This window comes from Tribolium madens, unplaced genomic scaffold, assembly GCF_015345945.1.
Source record: "Tribolium madens isolate multiple individuals breed KSU strain unplaced genomic scaffold, Tmad_KSU_1.1 Scaffold_91;HRSCAF=231;Tcas5.2_LG7, whole genome shotgun sequence".
Lineage (NCBI taxonomy): Eukaryota > Metazoa > Arthropoda > Insecta > Coleoptera > Tenebrionidae > Tribolium > Tribolium madens.
The window spans coordinates 18,114,659-18,140,965 of NW_025401063.1; the positions used below are offsets into that span (position 1 = coordinate 18,114,659).

At 32.4% G+C, this 26,307-nt stretch overlaps 3 protein-coding genes and 1 long non-coding RNA gene across 7 annotated transcripts in view; 2 read left to right on the plus strand and 2 right to left on the minus strand.

Annotated features, from left to right (window-relative positions):
* LOC123011894 overlaps positions 1-1,834 on the minus strand; it is a 26,887-nt gene extending 25,053 nt beyond the window's left edge. For all 3 annotated transcript variants that reach the window (XR_006413170.1, XR_006413168.1, XR_006413169.1), the window contains exon 1: positions 1,539-1,834. This is a non-coding gene — a long non-coding RNA (uncharacterized LOC123011894). The remainder of the gene's footprint in view (positions 1-1,538) is intronic.
* LOC123011890 overlaps positions 1-20,618 on the plus strand; it is a 42,302-nt gene extending 21,684 nt beyond the window's left edge. Inside the window, exons 4-10 of the mRNA XM_044409594.1 lie at positions 8,085-8,195; positions 11,323-11,456; positions 11,506-11,674; positions 14,230-14,573; positions 14,626-14,871; positions 14,922-16,108; positions 19,244-20,618. Of these exons, the coding sequence (XP_044265529.1) occupies positions 8,085-8,195; positions 11,323-11,456; positions 11,506-11,674; positions 14,230-14,573; positions 14,626-14,871; positions 14,922-16,108; positions 19,244-20,099 (3,047 nt within the window). The 3' untranslated portion in view covers positions 20,100-20,618. The remainder of the gene's footprint in view (positions 1-8,084; positions 8,196-11,322; positions 11,457-11,505; positions 11,675-14,229; positions 14,574-14,625; positions 14,872-14,921; positions 16,109-19,243) is intronic.
* Positions 20,547-26,307, minus strand: part of LOC123011893 — a 20,451-nt gene continuing 14,690 nt past the window's right edge. For both annotated transcript variants that reach the window (XM_044409598.1, XM_044409599.1), the window contains exons 3-4: positions 20,924-21,475; positions 20,547-20,876 (exon numbers count right to left, since the gene is read on the minus strand). In XM_044409598.1, coding sequence (XP_044265533.1) covers positions 20,615-20,876; positions 20,924-21,475 — 814 coding nt within the window. In that variant the 3' untranslated portion in view covers positions 20,547-20,614. The remainder of the gene's footprint in view (positions 20,877-20,923; positions 21,476-26,307) is intronic.
* LOC123011892 (carbohydrate sulfotransferase 11) overlaps positions 25,199-26,307 on the plus strand; it is an 11,505-nt gene continuing 10,396 nt past the window's right edge. The window contains exon 1 of the mRNA XM_044409596.1: positions 25,199-25,587. Coding sequence (XP_044265531.1) covers positions 25,420-25,587 — 168 coding nt within the window. The 5' untranslated portion in view covers positions 25,199-25,419. The remainder of the gene's footprint in view (positions 25,588-26,307) is intronic.

The following is a 26,307-nucleotide window of genomic DNA, read 5'->3' on the forward strand; positions in this document are numbered from 1 at the left end:
TATGGTAATTTTTTTAATTCAAGATTATGATCTAAAAATGACCTCTAATTAAATTTCGAAAAATGTTATTCTTGATAAATGGTCACATTTAAATTGTACTTTACGCTACACTAATTATTTTTTTCGTAAAGTGTTTAGTTTACGAAAAAAACGCTTGGTTCCATACTTTTTATTCACCTGGTATGTAAATTAATGTTCAAGGCTTTCAGTTTACATTGCAATATAATTTTTTATTTCACTTTTAAGTTGGTAATGAAAAAATGAAATTAATGACGGACCGGTCTACCCTCCTGATTTTTACTATAAAAACTAAGTAAGTATCGAGAGATTCGACTCGTCCTTGGATCCGAAAACGTATGTCCTTTGCGAATGACTGTGAAACGTCAAATAAAATGATAAGTCGAGAGGTAAAATCGCATGATCAAAAAGATGATGATTATAATAACTAAATTTATTTAAAAAAGACCGGTCCTATTATTATACGTTGGCGAATAATTCCAGCCCATTTTGGCGTTTTACCTTTCAACTTGTCATTTTATTTGACGTTTCACCTGCAGTTAGTTCAAAAACAGACATACCTACGTTTTCGGATACAAAAATGACTTGATTACAAATTATCTTGATCTCTAAGCATATGTTTGTCTTTGTATTAATAAGTGTGATTTAAAAAAAATCTTATGTTTTTATTTAAAAAACTTTAGTCATTATGTTTTTAGAACTACTACTCAGTTTTAGGTTTTAGAACTAGAACTCGCGTCCCAGAGAAAAATGTAAGGTGAAATGTTAAAAAAATTATATTTATAAAAATTAAAAGTTATAGTTTAAATTTTGCACTTTGACTCTTATTTATTTCTGTTGAAAAAATAATTTTCCAAGTTTTTTTTGCTACAGGCTATTAGAAAAGAAAACAAGAGAATTGTAACTCTGTTTAATGTTATTTGTGGCTTTTATTGGCAAAATTTTTGTACCTTTACTAAATAATTATAAAAAAAAACATATACAAGGTCATTAGTAATTAAATAGACATAAAAAATGTCAAATGTCAAAAAATAACTGTCCAAATTTCTTGACAGAATTTTTTAAACATTTTTTCCATGTTCCTGGTATCGTACCTTACTTGAAATTTTTCTCTGGGACGCGAGTTCTGACACACCCTGTATATCCTAAAGATGACTTACCTAAATGAAAAATAAGATCGTACCAAACACAATTTTCAACATACGTTCTTTATTTAAAATGAGAATTTTTGGATTTTGATTTCTTGTTTTTTGTTCTTACTTCTGTTGTTGCTATTCCTCCACCCAATACATTGTTTTCTAATAAACACAGATAATAAACTAATTACAAGTAATGTAAACTTTGTTTGCATTCATGATAGGCGGTTCACACCGTGATAATGACAGCTCTTACCATAAAACCAGCAGTGAGTCATTCGTGACTGTAATTATTATGGTTTAGAATCAGTGGTTGTTGCATCCCATTAAGACAATTAGGCTCACACCAAGGTAATTCGACCTGCTTGTAAACATTATCATTACCTATCCGTCTCTTCATTGGCGTTTACAAAATCGCAAATCTCCTCCCTTTCGCCCGGGTTTACGTGCACTTCGTTGAACAAATCCAAAGTCGTGCGTGGCACCGGTGTGAAAAGCACAAAACTTCCGACCCACGCAATGTCGCAACAATCGGAGGTCGAGGGTAACAACGATAATTCCTAACTGTGCTCTTTAGCAATTCCGCATAAATCGCAATTTTTTCGTTCGGGTCACGTAAACCGAAGAGATTGGACTCATCTCTTGTAAAAGAGAACCGCAGCCGTATTGTTTATAATCGAGTGCCGACTATCGACGAGTTTCCTTATTGTGTTCGTGATGGGCTCAATAAATCACGGATGGCCGTGATTTGTCGCCAGATATGTTGGGTCATCGTGAGGCAGGTCGGGTCGGTCACGATCAGCCTTGTAGCGACTTCGAGTGGATTTATATCGGGGAAGATTGGCGGCCGATGCGACTACTATTGGAAAGTTTGGACCACCGTTAGTTCGATTTATGCTTCTCCAAGGAAAAAAATACCAGAAATCCTGTAGCTTCTAAGACGACAAGAAGCTTTATTGTTTGACAATGGAAACTGTGGATTTTATTTCTAAACGTCAATACTTGGAGTGCTTTAAGCTTGTCAGCTTTCTACTGTTAAATATTTGCAATTTTGTGAATCTAATCCCAGAATTTGACACGCATTACTAGGAATTTAAGAAATGCCATCTGAAAATCAATCTTAGAAACTTGATCTTTCATACAGAAGCAATTATAATTAAAAATACATTCAAGTGTCTAAATTTGCATACATGTCCATGGAGTAGTAAATTTTCACAACTGTAGAAACTAAAGTCTACAATATTTTAAACACTGTTATGCAGTAATACTTGATGTTAAAAACATAATTTGCATTTTTGAAAATAATTTTCACATGCCTTAGAAGACTTTTATAGTATGACTAAATTAAGGGAAATAATGTAAGGTAGAAAATGAAAAATTATCATACATGAATGTAATAAATAATTTACTTGCGATCAAGTAGCTTGTGATTCGGAAATTAATTTGGCAGCAATGAAAAATGTAGAGACAACTTAATTTCAGAATCACAGATTACTGTGATCAGAAATTTAATTAAACGTGAAAAACAAGTTTTAGAGAACAAAAATCAACAAAATATCAATATGAATTTTAGTAAAATACTTTGATCTGTGTATATACAGGGTGATTCAAAACTGTCGGACCAACTCTCGAATGAAGAAGACTTTCAGCTAAGCATAAAAATGAATTCAAATTTTTGTTTCAAACTTTAAAAAAATAACAGAACTGTCAATTTTCATATTATACATGTAAAATAAAAAATGCCGCTTTACGAAAATAAGGGTACCTACTTGTTCTAACTCAAAATTAAAAAATCGCCGTTTACTAAGCGTCCACTTCGAAAATAGACTTCAATTATAAACTTGTTTTCTTCCAAAGTATATATTATTATCAATTATTATTGGAAATTAGTTGAAACAATAAAAATTTAATTAACAACAATTTATTATTAATTAATAAGTTACACTAATGGCAGAACTAGAGCTTTAAAAAAAGTAGAGCGGCACAAAAAAAATTACATGCAAAAAAATTCCAAAGCTGGCTAGATGAAAATCATTTATAACCACTCTGCATTATTATCATGTAGGCATCTATTTTTTTTTGTTTCCGATGTTGTTATTAATTTATTGTTTAATTTACTAGTTTCTTGAATGTTATTTACACCATAAGACACAAATTGGTGACTTTTTTCAAGAGGACTTACAAGACCTGCCGTTTCCGCTAACTAAATTCAAGATTACATAATCAGGACGCCCAAAAACTTAACCCAAAATATAATTTTTAAAGCTATATCACATAAATAATGTTGTTATCATAAGATGTCTTATAAACTCAATCACAACACATTAAACTGCTCAAAAACGCACTTAGACCAATAAAAAATTAACATAATTCGCTGAAAAAAATATTCTAATGTTAATAAGAAATTGAAACAATTTATCGTGCCTTCAATTAAATTTCCAAAAAAGTGGCCTGTTCTTCTGAAATTAATTTGATAATGTTTAAGAATGGAAAACAAATGATATGAAGCTATGTCTATGTCAAATTTTATAACTTTTCTCTTTTTGATAGCTATGAAGACAACAAGAGTTTTAAACTATAAAATTTGTGTTGTCTTCAAAAAATGTTCCAACACTAATATTGCATAAGATATTTTACTAAAGTTAGAAATTGTTATAAAGAAATTTGTGAAAATAATATCAAAATTGACGAAATGGAAAATGCCAAAATAACAGTATTTTACTCTTCGACACTGTCAAAATTTAGGGTTTTTACGAAACCTCAGATTATTTTTAACAAATTTAAAGCAAGTTTAAGCTTTGTTGAGTCGAATTCGAAGAATAAAATGTTGTATTCAACTCGTTTGAGTGTAAATTGGACGCTTTATTCAGGCTATTAAAAGAGGAAACAAGGAGGCGGTATTCTAAATTGTAACTCTGTTCAATGTTATTTGTGGCTTTTATTAGCAAAATTTTTGTAACTTTATTAAATAATTGTAAAAAAAAAACATATACAAGATCATCAGTATCATTAAATAAACATAAAAAAATATCAAATGTTAAAATTTTTTGACAGATAGAACTTTTAAGCATTTTTTCCATGTTCCTGGTATCTTATATTACATGAAATTTTTCTCTGGGGCGCGAGTTCTGGCGCACTCTGTATATGTACTTATAAAATACGTTGTGACTGACGACGTTCCTTATAGAAAAACGGTTATTAAGGGCAACATATGAGGTAAGCTTAAATGCACGATAGAAACAATATAAGACATTAGTGTTATAGTGTTGAAAAAATTTAATTTGAAAAACGTAGTAGACTCCTGTAATTAATTTATTCTTTTCAAACACGAAAATTTAAATAAAGAAACAAAAATTTTCCCACTAAAATTAGGTACATAGTTACCACATCTTTTTCTTTTATTTATTTTATTAAAAACAAAACAAAACAAAACTCTGAGCTTTACTCAAATTTAAGTATTTTTATTTTATAATTTTTAAATAGGAGCAAAGTTTTTTAGCTCACTTTTTCAAATTTTAAACTGTATTAGTATTATGACATGTGTTGCTACTGTTGCAATAATCTGCAATCAAAGTGTTAGTTTGTGTATTAATCAAATTTTTAAATTGTCACTGTATACAGTAAACTCCAATTCAGCGGAAAAAAGCCTTTTGCAGTTAACTCCAATTTCATGCTCACTAATTTGGTCGATATCAAATGCAAATATCTCATATTAGTGTCAATCTCGTCTTTAATAGCTAACAAATTCCAAATATCGTGCACATAAATTATAGTTTTATTCGCCTAAAACTTTCAGTAATTTATTTTATAAAATAAAAAAAAATTACAAACCTCTTCCTGGATATCGTTCCAAATTCGAATTTGAAAGTATATCCAAATACAGTAATGCACCACAAGCGGGAATTGAGCCCAATATGTGATATCCAGTTTTGATGAATATTGAGACACCATGTATATTAGATAATAGATTTCGTTTATAATAATGGTAAACCATGCAGCTGTCCCAAATAGAATTGTAATTTCAAAGATCTGAATAGTTTTGTAAACTAGAGTGACTAAATTGTAATGAATATGTGCCAACTGTTGAATTTTGTAAATTGTTTTTCTTTTTGTTTTCGTTTTCAGAGGATGTCCACTAGGAAAAATTTGTATCAGGTCAGAATCTTGTTTCGTTTTAATAAATTTTAGATTGATACATTCAAACTTTTTTTTCAAGTTATCGAGGAAAACACCAACAAAAATAACATCCAAGCCACTTAAAAAACTACCAAAATAATAACTTAGATGGTATTCTATATCAACAATAATCCCTGGCCCAGAAAACAACAAAACTAAATTAAGAAGTATTATTGACAGATTTATAATTCGAAGCCAATTTATTGATTCTTGTTTTGTTTCATTGAGAAAATTGATCTCAATTCGATCAATTTCTGCAACCAAATTTTGCAATTTACTAGTTCTTTTATAAAAAAAGACGAAATGAACTGCCATAGATGCGAGTACCATCAAATCGCATAAAGAATCAGTGTAATGTAAAATATCACTAATTCCATAGTAATAAAATTGTGGTGATAAATTTACCGTCCAAAATCTTACAACAATGGCAACGTAATAACACCAAAATGGAATTGGTACCACTTTCAAAATAAATTTCTTTTCATTATATTCAGACAATTGCAAATTGCCAAAAACATAAAATATGCATTTCAACCAAATCGGTATCTTTTTTAAGACCGTCATTTAACAGCAAAACTGTCCAACTATCGATTTTGTTGAGCAGCACTCTTCTAAATTATTTATGAAGCAATCAATTAATCATGAAAGTGTATTCATTAAATGAGCATTTTGTACCAAATACAAAATTTGAAAGGAAATCCAGAGAAAATTCAAGCCATAAAAAAGTGTTAATTGAGGCAGCATTTGGACAAATAAGGAAAATTACAAAACGGTACCCAATTTTTTTTATAGAAAAGAACGCAAGTCACCCAATTAACATTGTGTTATGATTACTGTATAAGTTTTTTCTTCCTTTATCAATTTTTTCAGTAATACATTTAATTTTAAGTGAAACATATTGGAATTAGGTGTGTAATGAGTTAGAAAGTTAAGTGCACCTGTCACTCCCACGCACGATCAATCGACACCAAATCTGGCAATATTAGCGGCGACTTCAAACGCTTCATCCTCTTCAATTATGTTTAGAAATGGTCAACACATGCATTTTTTATAATTACCCACTGACATCCCAATATATTTTACTTCAGTATCTTTGCTGAAAATATTCCTTACATTAATTTCAATTCATAAATTATTAATGATTTGGGCTCAAAGTGGGGCACTAAAATTTGGCGAAGCGCACAAATCCGTTCGTTTCTTCACGGTTATTATCTTAATTTATACATCTGTCGTTTAATTATATATTATCCATCGTGACGTCACTGATCAGCAAGTAAAAGGTAAGCAACTTTCTTCGTAAAATTTTTAGCGGAAATTTACTTCGACCATCTGCTGTTTTGTGGTGCTACTAATGATTTCACTTGGATCCCTAAACAATAACATGATTTATGGAGATTTCAATGTGAAATTATGATTTATTGCCCACTAACTCAACACGAACGGATTTTCTAATGAAAAAGAGGCCGGGTCGAATTACTTTGTGGGTTTTGTCAGCGAGATTTAATCTAAAACAAAATGATGTTTAATTATTATAAATCAACAGGAAATTAATTAAGAGGCAACGGTGATCGACATACTGGAGCGACGATCTTAATTGTTAATTGTCAAGACGAGTTTTAAGAGAAATTTGAGATTAGTCCGACCAGATTTAGGTTTATGGTTGCAAAAAGTGGTAAAATAACAATAAAACCTGTTTTGGCAATTCGAAAACTTCAAATTTTATTTTTTGTTAAATATGTGGAAATATTCAGCTAAAACTTTTTTGGTTAATAATTTTAAGATAATAAATATTAAATAAACCTAAAACTGACGAAGAAACTGCAAACTTGAGTCAATTCATAATTAAATTCTGAAACCCACACTATTTAAACTGTTTTGTAACTGTTGTGTACTTTCCTGAAAATACAAAATTCCCAAAAAGGTATTGAATTTTTAAATTTTTAGAACAAAAAACCAATAAAATTTTAATTTACAGATAAGTTCTGCGTAACCTGGTAATTATGCCATTAAAAAAGTTCCCTTCAAATATTGCACACCCTTCAAATTTATAAATGGTTAAAACTTTATGATTCTTACCATTTTTCTCAGAATTTCTGAGCAACTTGCAATGTTAATATTTTTAATTGTGTTTTGAACACAATGACCTTAATTTTCGGTAAAAGAAAAGGAACTGTAGATGAAATGGAAGTTTAAAATTGAAATGAATTTTAGCTTGAACACGAATTAGCATAGCTAAGGTTTTATAGCTAATAGGAACTTTTTGGGACATCATCGCTAACTGCTTTTGATCATTAAATAATTTTATTATGCTGATGTGATTTTTTCTTGCATGTGCATCAGTGTAGCAATTTTAGGTCACAGTTCACGAGGTCAGTTGACCGTTACGCCTCTCACTCCTCCAAGACTAGATTTTTAATTAATCAGAACGTATAAATAGCATTGATTTGGAAAAAGTAACGGACTTGGGGCATAAATCATTGATTTCTTATGCGACAAGGTCACGGGGGATTATTTCGATCTTAAACATCCCATCAATGTAACGCAATCCGTCCCATCAACCATATGGTGTAAATCCCAGCATGGCATCGATTCAACCCAGCTTTATTATGAATTTGTTTTTCACGGCAATGGCAGATGCAAAGGCCGTTACAGTTGGTTCGATGAACTTGTCTTTGTATTGATGATATTTTCACAAAATTCTGCTCTGATTGTGATCTTGTTGCGGTTTGCGGTTGAAATGTTTGTTTGTTGCAGAATGCGTGCTGGCACCCTTTGTAGGAGGTTCCACTTCCGAGACGATTCCCTTCGTGTTTCTGCCCCTCAAAGGCCAAATTATCCATCCCAGCAAGGAGATCAGCTTTTCGGGTGAGTACCAGCGAACGCAATTAACTCGGAATCGTAATAAGAATAAATTTTACAATTCATAATTCCCACTAACCGTAACATCCGGTCGATCATCATGGTAATAAGAGGCGAAGCCGAGTAATGATCGTTAGCACGTGCCACAGACCTGTTGAACAGGTTGGAGCATTTCCTGGATGCTGCAATTCCGAAAATTTTATTACGATTTTCGGGTTCTACATCTGGTATGGAAGCGACGACGAAAGGTTAATTTACCGTGAAATTGTGCATCTGGGAACTAGGCACAGGCGAGATTTATTACAAATTCACTGGGTTTCAAATTGGAATAATCACCAACGTTGATTGCTGTTTTTTTATTTAATTATAATTCAGTGGAAAATGTTTAGCAAAAGTAATTTACAAATTATACACTAGTCAACAGCAACTACAAAACTAGCTAAGTTTTTTTTATTCGTGATTTCTAAAGGAATTACAAATTTAGTCCCTTGCAACTTACAACAAATAAGTTCAGTTATATTTTTTGATAATGGAGATAACAACGCAATGATTATTGTAAAAATGATAATGTTTTACTGTAAAAATGTTATTTTTGTAATTGTAAAAATTTAGTTTTTTAAGAATAGTTAAATAAATGTTATATAAAAATGACTTTAAATTCATAAATATTACATAAAATAGTCAAAAAAGGAGAAAACGTCTTTTGGAAGACCCAATAAAATATAGGATTTAATATTTTACTCCCTTTTCAAAAATTGTAATACTAATAACTGGCCGAAGAATTAAAAGAATTGTTAGTTACTCATTTTCCTACCTAAACTTTATAGTTTACCTTTATTCATTATTTTTTATAAACAAAATTCTGTTATATTAAATAATTTTACACATAAAATAGTAAAATATTTTTTTCTGGAAAATCGGTCTACATTGTAACTGAAATATACAGACAAGAGAGGATTAATATATGTGAGATGGCGCTCTGCTGTTTTTGGTCAAGTTTAACTACGGATATCTAACAAATTATAAAAGATACGACTTTGATTTTTTTATATGTTAATGTTGATATCTTTTACTAATCATTTACGAAATATTATTGTATGTATTATATTGTACTTACTTAAACATACAACCGACAAAAAAATCGTAAAGTTTCTTTGTTTCGAACACTTCATCGAGTTAATCTTGAGAACTATCACTTGGACCAAATGAAAACGCAAAAAATATCTATTCAAATTGCCCACTTCAGGAAAAATTTGACCTTTAATTAAAAAGATACGTTTGATATCTACGTGAAAGGAAAGAACTTTTTGGTGGCAAGTTGGCAATTTGAGTAGATCTAGTAAATTGAAACGATTTGGCGTTTTTAAAAATGTTTGTTCATTCTAGAGATTAACTCAAAAAACAATTTTTTGTTAATTTAGGCACCGACCCCACTAGTTGTCGCTTCAAATTCGAGCTGTCTGAAATGTCGCCTAAGGGCAAATATGTAAAATATATAAACCCCTCATTTATGATTTTATTTTTCCTCGTTGTTGTGGCAAAATTGGAGTAAATAACACTATGATTTTCGTACTCATTGTTGTCTTTTAAAAAAGGAACTAGCTAATGTGGTCGAATCCTATCGGATTTGATTAAGAGTTTCATTTTTATTTAGTAAAGTGTATTTTAGATTGTAAAAAATAATGCTTGGGTCAATTCGAGTAGCTTCAGGTCACTTTAGGCTACTTTGGGTTACTTCGCATTAATTTGGCTTGAAGTAAAAAGAAAGTGTTAAATGTACTTTTTTGATTTTCAAAAGAAGAAAAATTCTTAAGGAAATTTTTCAATTTAGTAGTAAAAATGCCAATCGAAACGTTTCAAAACATCGTGCTACAAAAGACAGTTGGGGAAACTATGAAAGTACATCTGTACTGGATTAAAAAATTTCTAGACTTGCAAAAAACATTTAAAAAACTCTTAAAGAAATGCTTGAATTTAAAAAAATGTCATACGAGACGTTTCAAAACATCGTGCTACAAAAGACAGTTGGGGAGACTAAAAAAGTGTCAGATGTATTGGTTTAAAAAATTTCTAGATTTGAAAAAAACATTTAAAATTTCTTAAAGAAATGCTTAGATTTAAAAAAAAATGTCATTCGAGACGTTTCAAAACATCGTGTTGCAAAAGACAGTAATACTTAATTAATTAGTTAGTTAACCCATCATTGTTGTCGCAGGGTTGAAATAAATAACATTATTTTAGATACCTGCTCACTGTTGAATTAAAAAAAAATCAATATTTTGTATTTAATTTTTATTTGTTAATATAGGTAATATAATAATATAATAAAAAAATATAATAAAATACAAATGATGTACTTTTGTTTATTACTAAAAAATCATATAGTAATTAGGTAAAAGGGCAAATAATTAAAACACCTTTTAATAGAGTGCATGGATTATTTATTTTTAGCACTTTGGGGCTCTTTACATTTATGTCCTTTTATAATTCTTTAATTTTATAAAATTAATTACAGTTTGTTTGAAGTAATTAAAGAAAAATTAATATCGAAATGTCCGTATTGTCTTATCTTTTTTATGATGTTTAAAAACAAATCAAATCATAAATGAAAGTAATTAAATACAAGTAATTTTCCTGTTATACTCGTATGAATCGTTTAAGTCATTTCACTTTTTTAAAGCAAAATCTTCCTTTTTTAATTTGTAACCAATTCTTTACGCGCCTTAATTGCCCCTAACTGTAATACATCATTATCTTTATTAACTCTGACTTGCACTCTTCAAATCGAACTAATAGCAGTTTAAAGGTTACTCAAAAAAGCTTAACCCTTTCAGTTATTAGTAATGTTAGAAAAATCCAGGTTAGTGGATTTAATTAAACCGGCAATGCGCGTCGTGACACTTCCACTCTTCCACATTAATTTAATAACGTCCGATGACAGTTAAGTGACCACGGGTTAACTAACCGACAGGTTTCAGCCTCATGCTGACACATTTAACTGTTATAAATGGTCGATTTTGTTAATTACATCGAAATTCGCTCAGAAAGCAACTGGAGCGTCAATTCACTTTTGTTAATTTAGGTTAATATCAAATCGCTTCCGAATCGAAAGTGTTGAGAGATTGAATTGCAGGTGTGCAAACTCCGGTTTGCGCCGTTTCCGGAGCCAAATTCCTCACTGAGTCCGGGTGGGTAGATTTGCGGAATCCCGTCGATACCGATGTGCCGTTCCGGCTATTCCGCGATGAAGGCCGCACGTTTTTGCAGGTAAGAAAAATGGATTTTTGTTGACACGAGTGAAAAATTTTGTTGAAAGTGGGTCGGCGAGGCGGACCTCCGCACTAAGATGTCCGGACGACTGGTCCTCGTCTACTTGATGTGCAGGGAACTGGCCACCAGCGAACCTCTCACACCTACGGGATACACACTTTTCTCGCCATGTGTGGCCTTCAGAATAGTGGGGTCGCCGACGAAATACCTCAACAGTAAGTCCACTTTGAAACAAAAATACACTACTCAAAACATTTAAAATTAAAAAAAAAATAAAAATATTTCCTAAATTTTTTCGTGAATTTTGAAAGGCTGTATCTCATCGAAAAATAGTCGTATCTAGATTTTTTTAAAACCATTCTAAGGCTTTAAGTTTTTAGTTTTGAGACTTTTAAGAAATAGCGCGAGAAAAAAATTGTAATTTTTTTTGTTTTTGTTTTTGGTCCACCGATTTAAGGAATTTTTTATAGTTAAATCAATGGATGTGCCGGATTGCCTGTTCATTCGGATCTGACTTTTAATGAAAAAGGATTCTTTTGTGTTTGATTATCGATATCTCAGCAACCAATAACCGCACAGAGAATGTAAGAGTAGTTCCAAAAACTGAAATGTCGATGGGGAGATTAATGTTTTAAGGTGTTTTGACAACTTAATGTATGTACCCTGTAAAGTTTTAAATTGATCCATCACACCGTATTCTCAGACCAATTTTTCAAAGTTTTACAAAAGAATTAAAGGAACAATTGTACATATTGGGTAGTATAAATAAAATGTAGCAAAAGCTTTAACGATAGTTTTGTATCTTTCTTTCTCATAAAATCTAAATTAGGTCTATCTTTTACTATTACAAGTAGAAGCATTTACTTAACTTTATTCATACGGCTCATTGTTTCCGAATATCGTCTACTCTTTGTCAAAATGAGAAAAACACTTTTTTTCAGCTTTCTTTTACAATTTTGCATTAGTTAAATTTGAAACAAAATTCGAAAAAAATTGAAAAAGTATTTTTGAATTTTTTTTTCAAAAATTAAGCAGTTGAATGTTTTTACAGATTTTCAAAAAAAAATTAAAAAATAGTTTATTTTTTTTATAGCAAATAACTAATGCAAACTAATGCGAAATTATAAAAAAAAACTCGAAAAAAATCGTTTTTCGTGTATTTGATAGAAACGTATTACATTGTTGAATTCAAAATCGTAAAAAAAGTGGAACTTTGATCGTTAGCAACACATTTCTTCGCGATTTCAGTTAGCAACACTTTTCTTCACGATTTTGGATACTTAGCGACCATTAAATAAAGCAACAATTAAACTTTATATATTTTAATTATGAATATTAATAGAAAATGTACAATTATTTAAAGTTTTATTTAAATGTTATCAACATCTTCTACTTTTAGCAAACGTAATTCATCAGCTCGGCAGGCTCCATATGTAAAGCAAAAATCATAACTACTTTCATGAACAGGAAGGTATCATCCGGGGTCTTATATTAATCTTAGATTTTTTGGCCACATCCGTCATTTTGACGTTTTAAATATGCAAGCAACTTTTTATAAGTAGAAATGTCAACATTTTCATTAATAGCCAGCGTACTTTTTAACAATGAATACAATGGCTACAATGTTGAAGATTTCAAACTTTTAGCCTACAACAATACGTTAAAAATTACCTAGTACTGAAAATTAATGTAATTAATGACAAATACCTTTTCAAAAAAGAAACCGATTAGGATGTTTTCATCACTTTCCTCTACTTTTTTTGATTTTCTCCATGAACAAAACTGTTCATAAGTTTTCTCATACTTTTCTCTTGCCTTTGACGGTAGCAAATTTGAATTAATTTCTGCTACTGTTGTTAAAATATTGGAAAACCCTTCACCCAATTCAGTCATTTTGCACAAAGAAAAATGTATTTACTCGTTCTCTTGTTTTGCTACCATGTTAGCAAAATATGACTCCTTGACCAATTCTCACTGGAAAACTCACTTTTCTTAACTTATAGAACAATCTACTATTTTTTCATTTTGATGAAGATTAAGCAATGTTCAGAAACGATATGTGCAATTGTTCCTTTAATTCTTTTGCAGTCGGCCCGAGAAAACGGTTTGATGAATCAAAAATTTACAGGGCTATGGGAGTACATTAAACTGTATGTAAAACCACCTAAAAACATTAATCTCCCCATCAATATTAATGAATACACGGTACATTTACTAAAACAATGCAAAATGTTATTTTTTCTCTTTCTTTCAAGTCAGTGTTTTAGAAAAAAAAATTGTTTTTGAAAAAATCATTAAAAGATCTTGTAAGACATTGTTTCAGTTTTTGGAAGCACTCTTACATTCTCTGTGCGGTTATTGGTTATCGATGATCAAAGACAAAAGGATTCTTTTTCGTTAAAAGTCAGATATCTCAGCGACAAAAACGTAAGAGAATATAAAAAAGCATATTAAAGCCGAATGAACAGGCTATCCGGCACATCCATTGATTTAACTAAAAAAAATCCCCAAGTGCGTGGACCAAAAACAAAAAGTGACAAGATCTCAAAACTAGAAACTTAAGGCCTTGGAATGGTTTTTTAAAAATCTAGATACGACTATTTTTCCATGAGATACAGCCTTTCAAAAATCGCAAAAAAATTTAAGAAATATTCCTGTTCCTTTAATTGTTTTAAGTAGTGAATGTAAAAAGCTCTCATGACTGGCCAATAAATGTGACTTTTCTTGCAAAGCTTTCGCTGAAAATCAAATAATTAAAAATTTCTTGTAGATGTCAGCGAAGTGGCTTTCTCAACAGACGCTCACTCATCGTCTGAAAATTCGAATAAGTTAAGTGTGTCCGAGTACGTCGCTATTGGAACATGTAGCGTGCTACTCGGCCTGATTTACGTCGCTTCGGTCTTCCTTTATGTCCATTTGAAGAAAAAAAATAAGGATGCTTCACGCAAAAGCGAAGATAAAAATCTAACAAGTGCCGAAGAAGGGGTCGTGAAGAACAACCCGCTGTTAAATATGACAGGGCATTTCCAGCCAGATACGATCTACACCGACTCAACGAGCTCCGATCCCGAAGCAGAACTAATCAAACACAGCGACGAGAAAAAGACTAAATCGGTATTTACTTTCCTCAATTTATTTTTAATTTTATATAAAAAAAAATGTTTAGGGTCACACAACTTCCGCCCTTGTCCACTCACAATACCAACACACTTACGGCCTCCCACCTTCAGTTTATCTAGACTCAAATCATCAAGACCCATCATCTATTGAAAAACTCCCCGAAGAAAATGTTTCCATAGTGGAGACTCTAGAGGGACGAGATGACCGGATCGACTCTTTTAAAGCCCTCACAGGAACAGTCCGACGAAAATTATACTTCAACCCAGCCTATTTCGAGCCCCAACTCTTAATGGTACTACAAAGAATCCCAAAAAATCCCAAAATTGTCATTGTTATTTTCAGGCCCCTCCACCTGCGGCACTTGAATTTCTGGCAAAAATCCGCGAAGTCATAACAATCGCCAAACAAAAAATGGCCGCTAAAAAATTCTCGCCAAGCCTTATCGTCATCCCTGAAGAAGATAACACTCACACAGAATCAGCCTACGACAACCCCAAACCTTCCATGAGCCGTCGCAGCAGTATGATAAGTCTTAAACGCGAAAACAGTCGTAGAAAAACTTGCTCGGGATGTCCAGGTTGCGAGCCTCAAGATTTCACCCAACTGTGCGGAAAACTCCCAGAATTTCCATCCCTGGGGGCTTGCAAGACCTGTTCTTCCACCGACAGCAAACAAAGGAGTATCCGAAAGTGGCTCGAAGACGTTCCAGTGTTGAAACAAAGTGAGGAAACTTTCGGAAGGGCTCCTAAACGGTTAAGATCGCCGACTAGGTCGCTGCCGGACGGGGCGGCCACTCCCACAAGAGCACTCTCCCCTCGACCAGCGTCCGAAAGAGCGACTTCGCCCCTTAGTGACCAGTCGGAGAAAAATCACCGGAAAATTCGTAAACCCAAAGCGCCGCCTCCACCGCCCCCGGAACATCAATACGATTCAGTTCCGGTCGAGAAGAGAGAAATGAATTTCCCACCACCAGATATGATACATGAAGCAATGGCGGTGGATCAGGAGGAGATTCGAATTCCGACTCTTACGAAAAAACACATGAAGGCGGTAATTGAGGAACTGGCTATACAAAGAGGGATGGTTGAGTCGAGTCCAGAAACGGCAAAACGAGGGATAGATTATGAGACGGATAGTTTGGAACGAACCAGGGGATATAGCACCCCGACTGAATATGCAGATCTTTCGTCGTCGCAACCTAGTCCAAGCCTCAGTACTGCCTTACCCATGGATGAAGAAATGACCATGAGAAATGCCATTTTCAATAAGAAGACCGGAAATATGACTATTTCAAAAATAAACGTCGATTGTCTTCAGGAAGATGAGCACGACTATGAACTAATCGTTCTGAAGAAAGGGTCTCTACAAAAACAGAATTTTTACAAGTTACCGGAGCTTCTTCAAAGGAGTAACGGTTATAGTTTAGTTAGCGAAGTTTACGTCAATAATGGGTATAACTACAGTAGTGCTCCTTCATCGTCTAGCGATTCCAATTGCTCGACTTTTGACAGACGTACCCTCAAAGTCCGGTTAGTTGCCATTTCTCCATTACTAGGTGGTTAAGAAGTATTACTTCAGTTGGTGACACAATTTTCCCACTTGTATTATAAAAATTCTAGAGATTCCACAGTTTTGTTGCCAACTCAAATACTTTTCAATTTCAATTCAATTCAATTTATTTAACCACGTATGTACAATATATATACAATACATCTTGGTACGTCAAGAAACAGTATTAAAATTAAAGTTTAAAACATTAAAATACACAGGGCCGCCGCTAGAGGTTTTGACGCCCGCGTGCACATTTGAATTTGACGCCCCTTGTTAATTTGTTAAGAAAATGTGGGTATACTTATTTTATTACATCGGTATGATACCTAAAAATATATAAGTGCCAATAAATAAAACAAAATAACAAAAAAATTATTTAATCAATTTTTGATTTTAAAAACGCAAATAAGAAAATAAAACATAACATCATATATAGAAACTAATTCTTAAAGAAATTGTATTTTCTTCACTTTCATACTTGCAAACTCTGTAACCAGCTCCTTTATATCTAAATTATGTAACAGCTCTTGTTCAATTGCAATAATAGATAAGTTGCTTAACCTAGACTGAATCATGGTGAATCTTAAATAATTTTTAATGATTTTTAATTTAGAAAAAATCTTTCGCCCGACGAAACTGAAACAGGTAAGGAAAGTAAAATTCTTAATGTAATTGCTGTATTAGGAAAAGTAGAAATTAAATTATTTTCAAAAAGATATTGTAAAATATTTCAAGGTTCTTGCATAGTATGTTCGATAAAATGTATTTTTAAAGCTTTAAAAGTCTTTGAAACTTTTTAATAATTCTTCTTCCGAAGAATTAAACATATTGTCAATAAATCCAAATGTATCATTAAATATATTTAGTTTTTCAAACCTATTATTTAAAGAAGACTAAACTTGATTCAAAATCCTGTAGAAAAGTTAATTTTGAAATTATTTTTTGCATCTAGCACAACTTCGTCTTGATGTTCGTAATCAAAGAGTTTTGGCTTGCCTTTTGGGCGTACAGTTTGTATCATCGGAAAATTTGGTTCTACATTAAGTTCGTCAGCAATTTTGTTTGATTCAGTCATTATATTTTCGAAACTTTCATCTAAACGTATAATTAAAATAGGATTAAAAATTACCAAGATATTTGTTTAATTGTAATACTTCCACAAAAATCACTAATTTAAAAACAAAGTTTCGACTACTACTAAGCACAAATCCACTAAGTAATAAAGCAAACTAATGAAAGGAAATAGAAAATTGGATGCGATCTTAGTATGTGAATTTTTTTAACCCAAAAGTTCTAGGAAACGATATAAAATTTGTTTTATTCAGAAGTCCAGATTCAGTGAACTTGGCGGCGCAACACCTTTATTAGAGTTCGAATATTATAAGATGGACATCTTGAGTCATTTAAATCCCACAAGCTATTTGAATGGCTCACGGTGTACATCGTACAGTGTTCGAACTCTAACCTCTATAACAGGAAACGGCCACATGACTAGTTTTTTCACATAACGTTTTGTTTGGTTGTATTTCTTTTGCAGTTTTTTTTCGTTCACTGCGAAATTCAAAATGTCTTTTCTTATTAAATTTTGTTACCGTTTTGGCGCCCCCTTAACTCTAGCGCCCGCGTGCGTCGCACGCCTTGCACCCCCGCGTGTGGCGGCCCTTAAATACATAAAAAGACTTGTTTACAAAATTTAATTATTTAGATATTCTTCAATGGAATAGAAACAATATTTTAATAAATGTGAATGTAGCATCTTTTTAAATTGCGGTGGAGATCTGATTTCTTTAATACCTGGAGGAAGGTTAATAAAAATTCTAATACCTGATACAAAGGGACCCTTGTCTGTGATTTTGAGGCGATGTGCTGGCATAACTAAATCACTAATATGTCTTGTATTGAAGTTATGGTAATCTAGATGTGTTTTTAAAAGGCCACGGTTTTTATTAATGTAGCATGCAATTTCGTAGATGTAAAGGGACTGTAATGAAAGAATTTTTAAGGATTTAAAAATCGGTTTACAAGAATCGAGAGGACGTGCTCCTATTAAACTACGGACAATCATTTTTTGTAATGTGAATACTTGCTTTGACTGTGGTGAATTTCCCCAAATTTTTAAACCATACCTTTATTACTGATTCTACTTCAGCAAAATAAAAAGATCGTAACGTGTCCGAATTACAAATTTCACGCAGTCCCCTAATCTACTCAATTTATTGACTAAAATACTACAATGTTTTTCCCATTTTAAATTATATTCAAATATAAGACCTAAGATTTTTTTATTTTGAACATGTTGAAGATTTTTGATTTTTAGATTTAAATCCGGTCTATTAATACTCCCCGCGAAAAAGATTATGAATTTTGTTTTTTCCAAATTTAAGCATAAACCGTTTTGTATAAACCACTCAAATAGTCTCGAACATACATTTTCTGCTCCTATAAGAGCATTGTTTAGTGTGTTGCCACAACATAACACTGTGATATCATCTGCAGATATGAGCATTTAGCATTTACAAAGATCTTAAATAGCGTTGGTGCTAAAATAGTACCTTGAGGTAAGCCTACATTATTCGTAATAGGTTTTGAAAGATGTTTATATGTGATTCCATTTGATTTTATGTTACAAATTTCTACGGATTGAGAGCGGCCTTTCAAATATGATTCATACTCGTACTAGTTTAAAACTACATCCCTAAAACCATACTTCTCTAATTTATACAATAATAAGTCATGATTAATGCAGTCGAATGCTTTAGTTAAGTCACAAAATAAACCTATTGGATGTTTTTTTTTCTTCTAAAATGTATGATACATTATTATAAAAGGTTAATAACGCGTCGGTTGTCGATTTATTTTTGGTGAAACCATATTGCTGCTTGCTGATTAAAAAGTGTTTATCTAAAAAGTTATTGACTGTTTAACATAGCGGTCTCTAATATTTTTGATATAAATGATGAAAATGATGTGGGGCGATAGTTGTTTACACAAGCTTTATCCCCATTCTTAGGAACAGGAATTATTTTGACAATTTTAACAATTTGACTCTTCAGTATTTGTTTAAAAAAGAAGAGAAAGTAGTTTTTGATCATTTTCTTTATTTATTGATACAGATATGAGGACGGCGTCGAAAAGCCGGGCAAACTCCTCATCGAAGTAAAAGACTGCGCCGACCACTACATCCCTGTGCACGACTCGGACAGCTTTGAGCCTGACACCCTTGACCGCAAACCCTCTAAACTCAAACTCGCCCCCCGTTTCGACGACGAGTTCATCGACTCCCTGGAGCGTCCCTCCCGCATTCTCCTTCGAAGCAACGGAAGTTTCAAAAATAATCCCACATCACCCACTCACAACACGAGTAATTTTAACCGAGTCTTCGGTAGTCTTCGTGAGATTTACGAGGCCAAAACTCGAGGTTTTAAACCACCACCTAGTAATTTTTCCGACAACGGAATCGATGGCCGAATTTTGTCCCTTGAAGAGCGTCACTCGAAACGTCAAAGAAGAATGACAACTCTTGGAAACATCCCTCCCGATTTAATCCCCCCACCGCCTCATGGGGATTCCCCCATTTACGAACACCCGAAACCCCCCAGGAAGGTTCATCTGGACGATGAAGACATTCTAGGGAAGCCTCCATTGCCTCCAAAAAACGTGATTGGCAGGGGTGTCAGCAGGAATACGGGAGGTAAGGTTGGCACTCCTGAGAAATGGACAAAGCAGGAAGATTCTGGATATTTGAGCGATTCAAGTTCCCCCAAATTGAAAAGTGAAAGCGATGAAAGTTTGGATGAGGGACATAGTGAGTCGGGGGCGGAGAGTGTTGAAACTCATTCGGTTTTCTTCGGGAGTTTCCGGAAACCAAATTTTTTAGCTTTCGGGTCTATGGATAGTGGAGTAGATAGTATGAAAGAGTCGCTCCAAATCAATAAAATCCTCGTAGTTAATGAAAAGTCTTTCTCTTAAGGCTGCCATCTCTTTTCCTGTTGTTTAACCACTTGTCTGTCGTCTATGTGATATAGTTTAAGCGGGCCGGAAGTGCAATTTTAGTCGATAGGATGCAATATTAGAGTTAAGTAGATTTAAGTCGGCAATTTTGACTGCTGTGACTCAAACAGCTATAGCCAAATCATTCTTAGTATAGGTTAGAAACAAGTGCAATAAGTACTACCTTAAATTTTAAAGTACCTTAAGAAATCACTTAGGCGCGTGATACAGAGTGCAATATCACACACGTGCAATATTTTTCGTGTAGTTTTCTAGTTTTATTTATATATTTTAAATTATGATAGATTAGAACTGTATATAGCAATTTGCAGATGGCGTAACGTGCAAGCTTCCGCGTACCTGTATTGTATAAAGTCGGGATGGGGGGCCGTACTGCAAAATTGTTGGGTCGGTTAGGATGGTAATGGTAAAAAAAGGCAAAACCACTTTGTATATTTATATTTTTGTTAAAAAACTTGAGGAATATATCCATGTTAACAATTCTGTTTTTGATTTATTCGAGCAACTAAAACATCGCTTCGGTACTCAAAATCACACACTTTCGCTTTTAATTCCTTCAAACCACCCTCTGCACCTTTTCCCAACATATCCAATTCTTCAGATAGTGACTTTTTCAACAAATGAGTTAAATCACTGAGACTCAATTCAGGTTGGAAGAGTGGCTTTGGCACTAAAACCACACCGATGATATGTCTATGGAGATAGTGAAGTAGAGCAATGGTAGTTCCTAAATTCCTAGAAAAAGACATTTGCAAAACAAAAATGAAAACAAGAAAACTTACTTGCAATAAGTATTAAAATTGAAAGTCCCTCCTGAGTCATTTTCTACTTCCACTATGACCCCGTCAAGTTCAGGACAAATTTTATGAGCCACATAAAAATGTTTCTCACATGTTACGTTAATTCTGGTTAGTAAACAATCAGTTTCAAGGACACTTTCCAACTGATTTGTATCAAAAATCATAACAAACTCGTGTCTCACTCCAGTTAGGGCTAAAGCAATAAGATCGTTTTTGCTATCTTCAGTTATTACTTTGTACAAATGAACGATAACAGAATTATTTGTAACATCTCCAGGTGTCAATTCTACATTTGACGGGAGTCCAACTCTGAATTTCTGGTTATTTTGTTGAAAAGTCATAAAACCAGAAATGGTATAAGAAAGAGCGTCGGTAAAAAGGGGAACATCCAAGATAATAACAATTAAACCAGAGTGCCTAATGTAAGGAGTGAATTTTAGTCCTTCTCTTAAAAAGTCTGAGAGTAAATGCAAGTTGTAGTTGAGGGGTGAAGTTGAGGTCCAGTTGAGAACGACATTTAATTTGATTATTTGACTAAAACAAATAAAATGAGGATCAATACAAACGTATTGTGACCCAGTTGGTGTCTGTTCTTCAAACACAAATGTCTTGTTTAGTAAATACGCCCAAGTATTTGAAATATATTTACAAACTGACCGGAATTTTGCAATTTTCCGAAACTGATTCAAGTCTATATCAACGTCTTTGGTGTCTACCATTTTATAGCTACCTTATTTATATCTGTGTAAACTACAACATCTCTGAGTATAAAACGAAAAAAGTTTTTCTATTTATCGATAAATTTTCTAATTTGGGGAATATGATGATGATAATAATTTATTTTATTTCATGTTACAGAAGAAGTAACAGTTTACAATCTCTTCTAAAAGAAATTAGCAAAATTGAAATTCCGAGCCCGAAAATGTCTGGGAGAAATTGGACCAGAATTATTCTTCTTACTCTCTTAATTTTAAATTTTTGTTATTTGCCGTTTCAGAGCAACAACGTACAAACGACACTTTACATTTATTTAACCCCAAACATTTTTCAGTGTTTAGATCTGTTATTTCTAACCGACCTTCTAAACCCCATAACAGCCAAGTTTCGACAAATTAATTACACTTTGAAAAAACAAAAAAGTTTGTTACTTTTTCAAACTTCCACTTCATATTTGCACCAAATTCAAAATTTCTCATATTTCCACTACGATTTGGTAAATTTGACTTCAAGTTTGGTTAAAAACTTCGAGATTACTATAACAGTAGCCTTAGCAGTTTGGTTTCAAAGTGTAATAGAAACGATTTATTATGTAATATTTGTTGTAAAAAACGGAACCGATAAGTATGTTCAAATTTGTTTTTGCAATTTCACATTTTTGATTTTGTGTTACTCTTGGCTTTTCATTTTGGTTGGAATACTTGCAAATCTCAAAAGTGAAACGGATCAGACTTCGACTTATGTTCATGACATTTGGAATGTTTATGCCTCTAGTGGAAAAATTGATGCAAAAGTTCGCAGTCTTGAATTTGTTTCAGTGCGACTACTTAATAATAAATTAAAATTTACAGCTCTAAATTTGTTTAGCCTTGACTGGAGTCTCTGTCATCTGGTAAAAATTTAAAAAAATGGGACTAAACTGATGCTTCCTTTTGTAGATTATGGCTTCTGTAGCAACCTATGTTGTTATACTCGTCCAATTCTATATTTAAGCTTATACCTATATTGTTTCTTTCTGGAAGAACTATTTAAATATTAAAAACATTATTTAGTAATGGAAAAGGTACAAGATGATCAATAAAAACAATTACATCAGTTCTTTCACAACAGAAATAATACAATGATTAATAAATTTATTATTTAACCATTTGAAAGAAATAAATGTCCTTTATTTCGTCGAATAAGAAGAGCCGATCCGCAGTCCTAAATACTTAGCAGTTTGGTTTCAAAGTGTAATAGAAATGATTTATTATGTAATTTTTATTATAAAAAAACAAAACCGACAAATATATTCTAAGTTATTTTTGCAATTTCACATTTTTGATTTTGTGTTACTCTTGGCTTTTCATTTTGGTTGGAACACTTGCAAATCTCAAAAGTGAAACGGATCGGACTTCGACTTATGTTCATGACATTTGGAATGTTTATGCCTCTAGTGGAAAAATTGATGCAAAAGTTCGCAGTCTTGAATTTGTTTCAGTGCGACTACTTAATAATAAATTAAAATTTACAGCTCTAAATTTGTTTAGCCTTGACTGGAGTTTCTGTCATCTAGTAACAATTTAAAAAAATGGGACTAAACTGATTGCTTCTTTTTGTAGATTATACAGGGCGACAAAAAAGTCATGTCGTGATAACTTGACAAATTTTATATCATTTTGTTCGTCTCAGTGAGACAAATCAAATGCACTAAAATAAATTCAAAAAGTCCACACACTTTGAACGAAATTATTTTTTTCTAATTTAAATGAATTTAAAATAATATACTGTAAAATAATATACTATATAGTTTTTAAGATATGATTTTTTGAAGTTAAGGTTTGCTATTCAGGTATTGCGCCATATAGGAGAAATGCATGTTAATCTTACTTAAAAATGCATTTTTATAAAAGTATTTGTTTTAAGACTCTTCCTTTGCTTAAAAATGGTCAATTGCACATTTTTTGTTCTAATCAGAATAAAAAAAACTGTTTCTTTACTTAAAACAAACAAAGAGTACCTGCTTACTAATTAAAGCAAATAAAGAGTTTTTTTGTTCTAAAAATGATCACTGATCATTGAGCAAGAAGGATCTAGAAGTTTAAAGCAGTAGCTTTAAATATAAGAACAAATCGTTTTCAAATTAAATCACTTTCCATTCAGATTCCAACTTGTTCACTTTGTTCTAGCTTTCTGATTTTTTTTTTGAAAATGTTCTCAGCAAATGCTTTTTCATCACTTTCTACTGATGTTGAATGCAATAAGTCAGTTGCTTCGTGTGCAACTGTTATCACAACAACTACTACCTACAAGCTAACTGACGCTAATCGTTGAATGTACCAACAAAATAAATCAGGTGACTTATTGCATTTAACATCACTCGAAAGTGATGAGTAAGCATTTGCTCAGAACATTTTCAAAAAAAGTTCAGAAAGCTAGAACAAAGTAAACAAGTCAAAATCTGAATGAGAAGTGATTTGATTTGAAAAAGATTTGCCCTTATATTTAAGGCTCGTGCCTTAAACTTCTAGATCTTCTTTGCTTAATGATCAGTGGTCATTTTTACAATAAAAAACTCTTTATTTGCTTTAATTAGTACGCAGATACTCTTTATTTGTTGTAAGTAAACAAACAATTTTAGAACAAAGAAGATGCAATTGACCATTTTTAAGCAAAAGAAGAGTCTTAAAACAAATACTTTTATAAAAATGAAATTTTAAGTAAGATTAACATGCATTTCTCCTATATGGAGCAATGCTTGATTAGCAAACCTTAACTTCAAAAAATCATATTTTAAAAACTACTCGGTATATTATTTTGAAAATTTGGATTACAACTAATAAACAGATGCTCTACACGATGGTAATGAAAAAAAATTTACTCGTAGGGTTTTTCTAGATTATTTCGATTTACTTCAAACTTCTTCGAACACTGTTCGAAAAAAAGTTTGCCAATATTCAATTTTACATTGCATATCATTCTAAAGGGCAAGGCCATCCCTTTAGAATGGTCTTTATTTAAAGGAAATCGGCCTAATAGTTATTGAGTAATGATTTTTTAAAGTTAAAGTATTTTAAATTCATTTAAATTAGAAAAAAATATTTAGTTAGACTTTTTAATTTTTTTTTTTTTTAGTGAATTTGATTTGTCTCACTGAGACGAACAAAATGATATATAATTAGTCAAGTTGTCATGACATGACTTTTTTTTGTCGCCCTGTGTTATGGCTTCTGTAACAACCTATATATGTTGTTATACTTGTCCAATTCTATATTTAAGCTTATACCTAAATTGTTTCTTTCTGGAAGAACTATTTAAATATTAAAAACATTATTTAATAATGGAAAAGGTACAAGATGATCAATAAAAACAATTACATCAGTTCTTTCACAACAGAAATGATAAAATGATTAATAAATGGATTTTTTTAACCATTTGAAAGAAATAAATGTCCTTTATTTCGTCGGATAAGAAGACCCGGTCCGCAGTCCTAAATCAGGTCATTAAGCATCCGGCATCCTGCCGACGCGCCGCGACGCAGAATCGTAGCCGCGTCGGCATCGACCTCACCATCGTACAACTGCAGTGCGGTTCAAAACCACGGTCATGTTGGAGCAGAAGTGAGGCTTGTTCCGACATGACACCGCCAAAATCCGGTGTGCAATAACCGAAAAATCCAATCAATTCAATCACGAGTCTTCCACTAAACTATGTGAATAATTATCAAAATCCGAGCCGACGAATCCAATAGATCCTAGTGAAATGAATGGAGCGTTCATATCATGAGGTTGAGGAGGCGAAAGAGGCCGGAAGAGAGCGCGTGGAGAGCCGTTCGCAGGTGCGTCGTCTTCTTCACCACCATCTGCATCGTGCCGGTGCTCTTGGTGCTCATCGTCACCACCGATAGCTACATGAGACCGGTCAAACAGACTCCCTTTCTCAAGCCGCAGGTCAGTATTTTTTTTAAATAATATGAAGTTATCATGTCATGGCTAAAAGTTGGTGATAACCTAGTGATAAGTCCAGGGCCATGTGTTTTATGTTTATGTTTTTGCAAAAATTGTACCCAATTGAGTTTTATTACAAAGTAGAGGACGCGTGCCTATGTAAATAAATGATAAAATGTTAATTATAAAAATAGGTTGCGTACAATAAGCGGGTTTTAAATAAATTATTAGTAATGAGGTGTGTTGTAAAAACTGGTAAAGTGATCATAAAAAATAATAGCTATACATCAAGTACGCAAATTAGGGTTTTTAATGAGAGGAGTCACCAAAACCTTTTGCGTACGTGGTGCATACAAGATTTTTTTGTTAAAGCTCCCACAACACGAATTCACACCTCTTACTAATTAAAAAAAATTTGTTACCATAGTAACCAATTTTATTTTTTAGTCCGCAAAAACCGTTTTGTGTACTATTTTATTGAGTCCGGAAAAGACTCATTTTAGGAATTCAACAGCTGTTTTCGGGAGCGTATACAAAAAAAAATAATTACAATTAAAACAACAACTAAGTAAAACAAGATTTTAAAATTAAAATATTAGAAAATCAGTTAAGAGAAATAAAGATTTTTATTTTTCATTTCAGTTAAGACTTCCTCAGTTAATATCAGTAAATGAAAATATTGCAATTAAAAAATACAAAATCTAAACAGAATAAAAAAACACA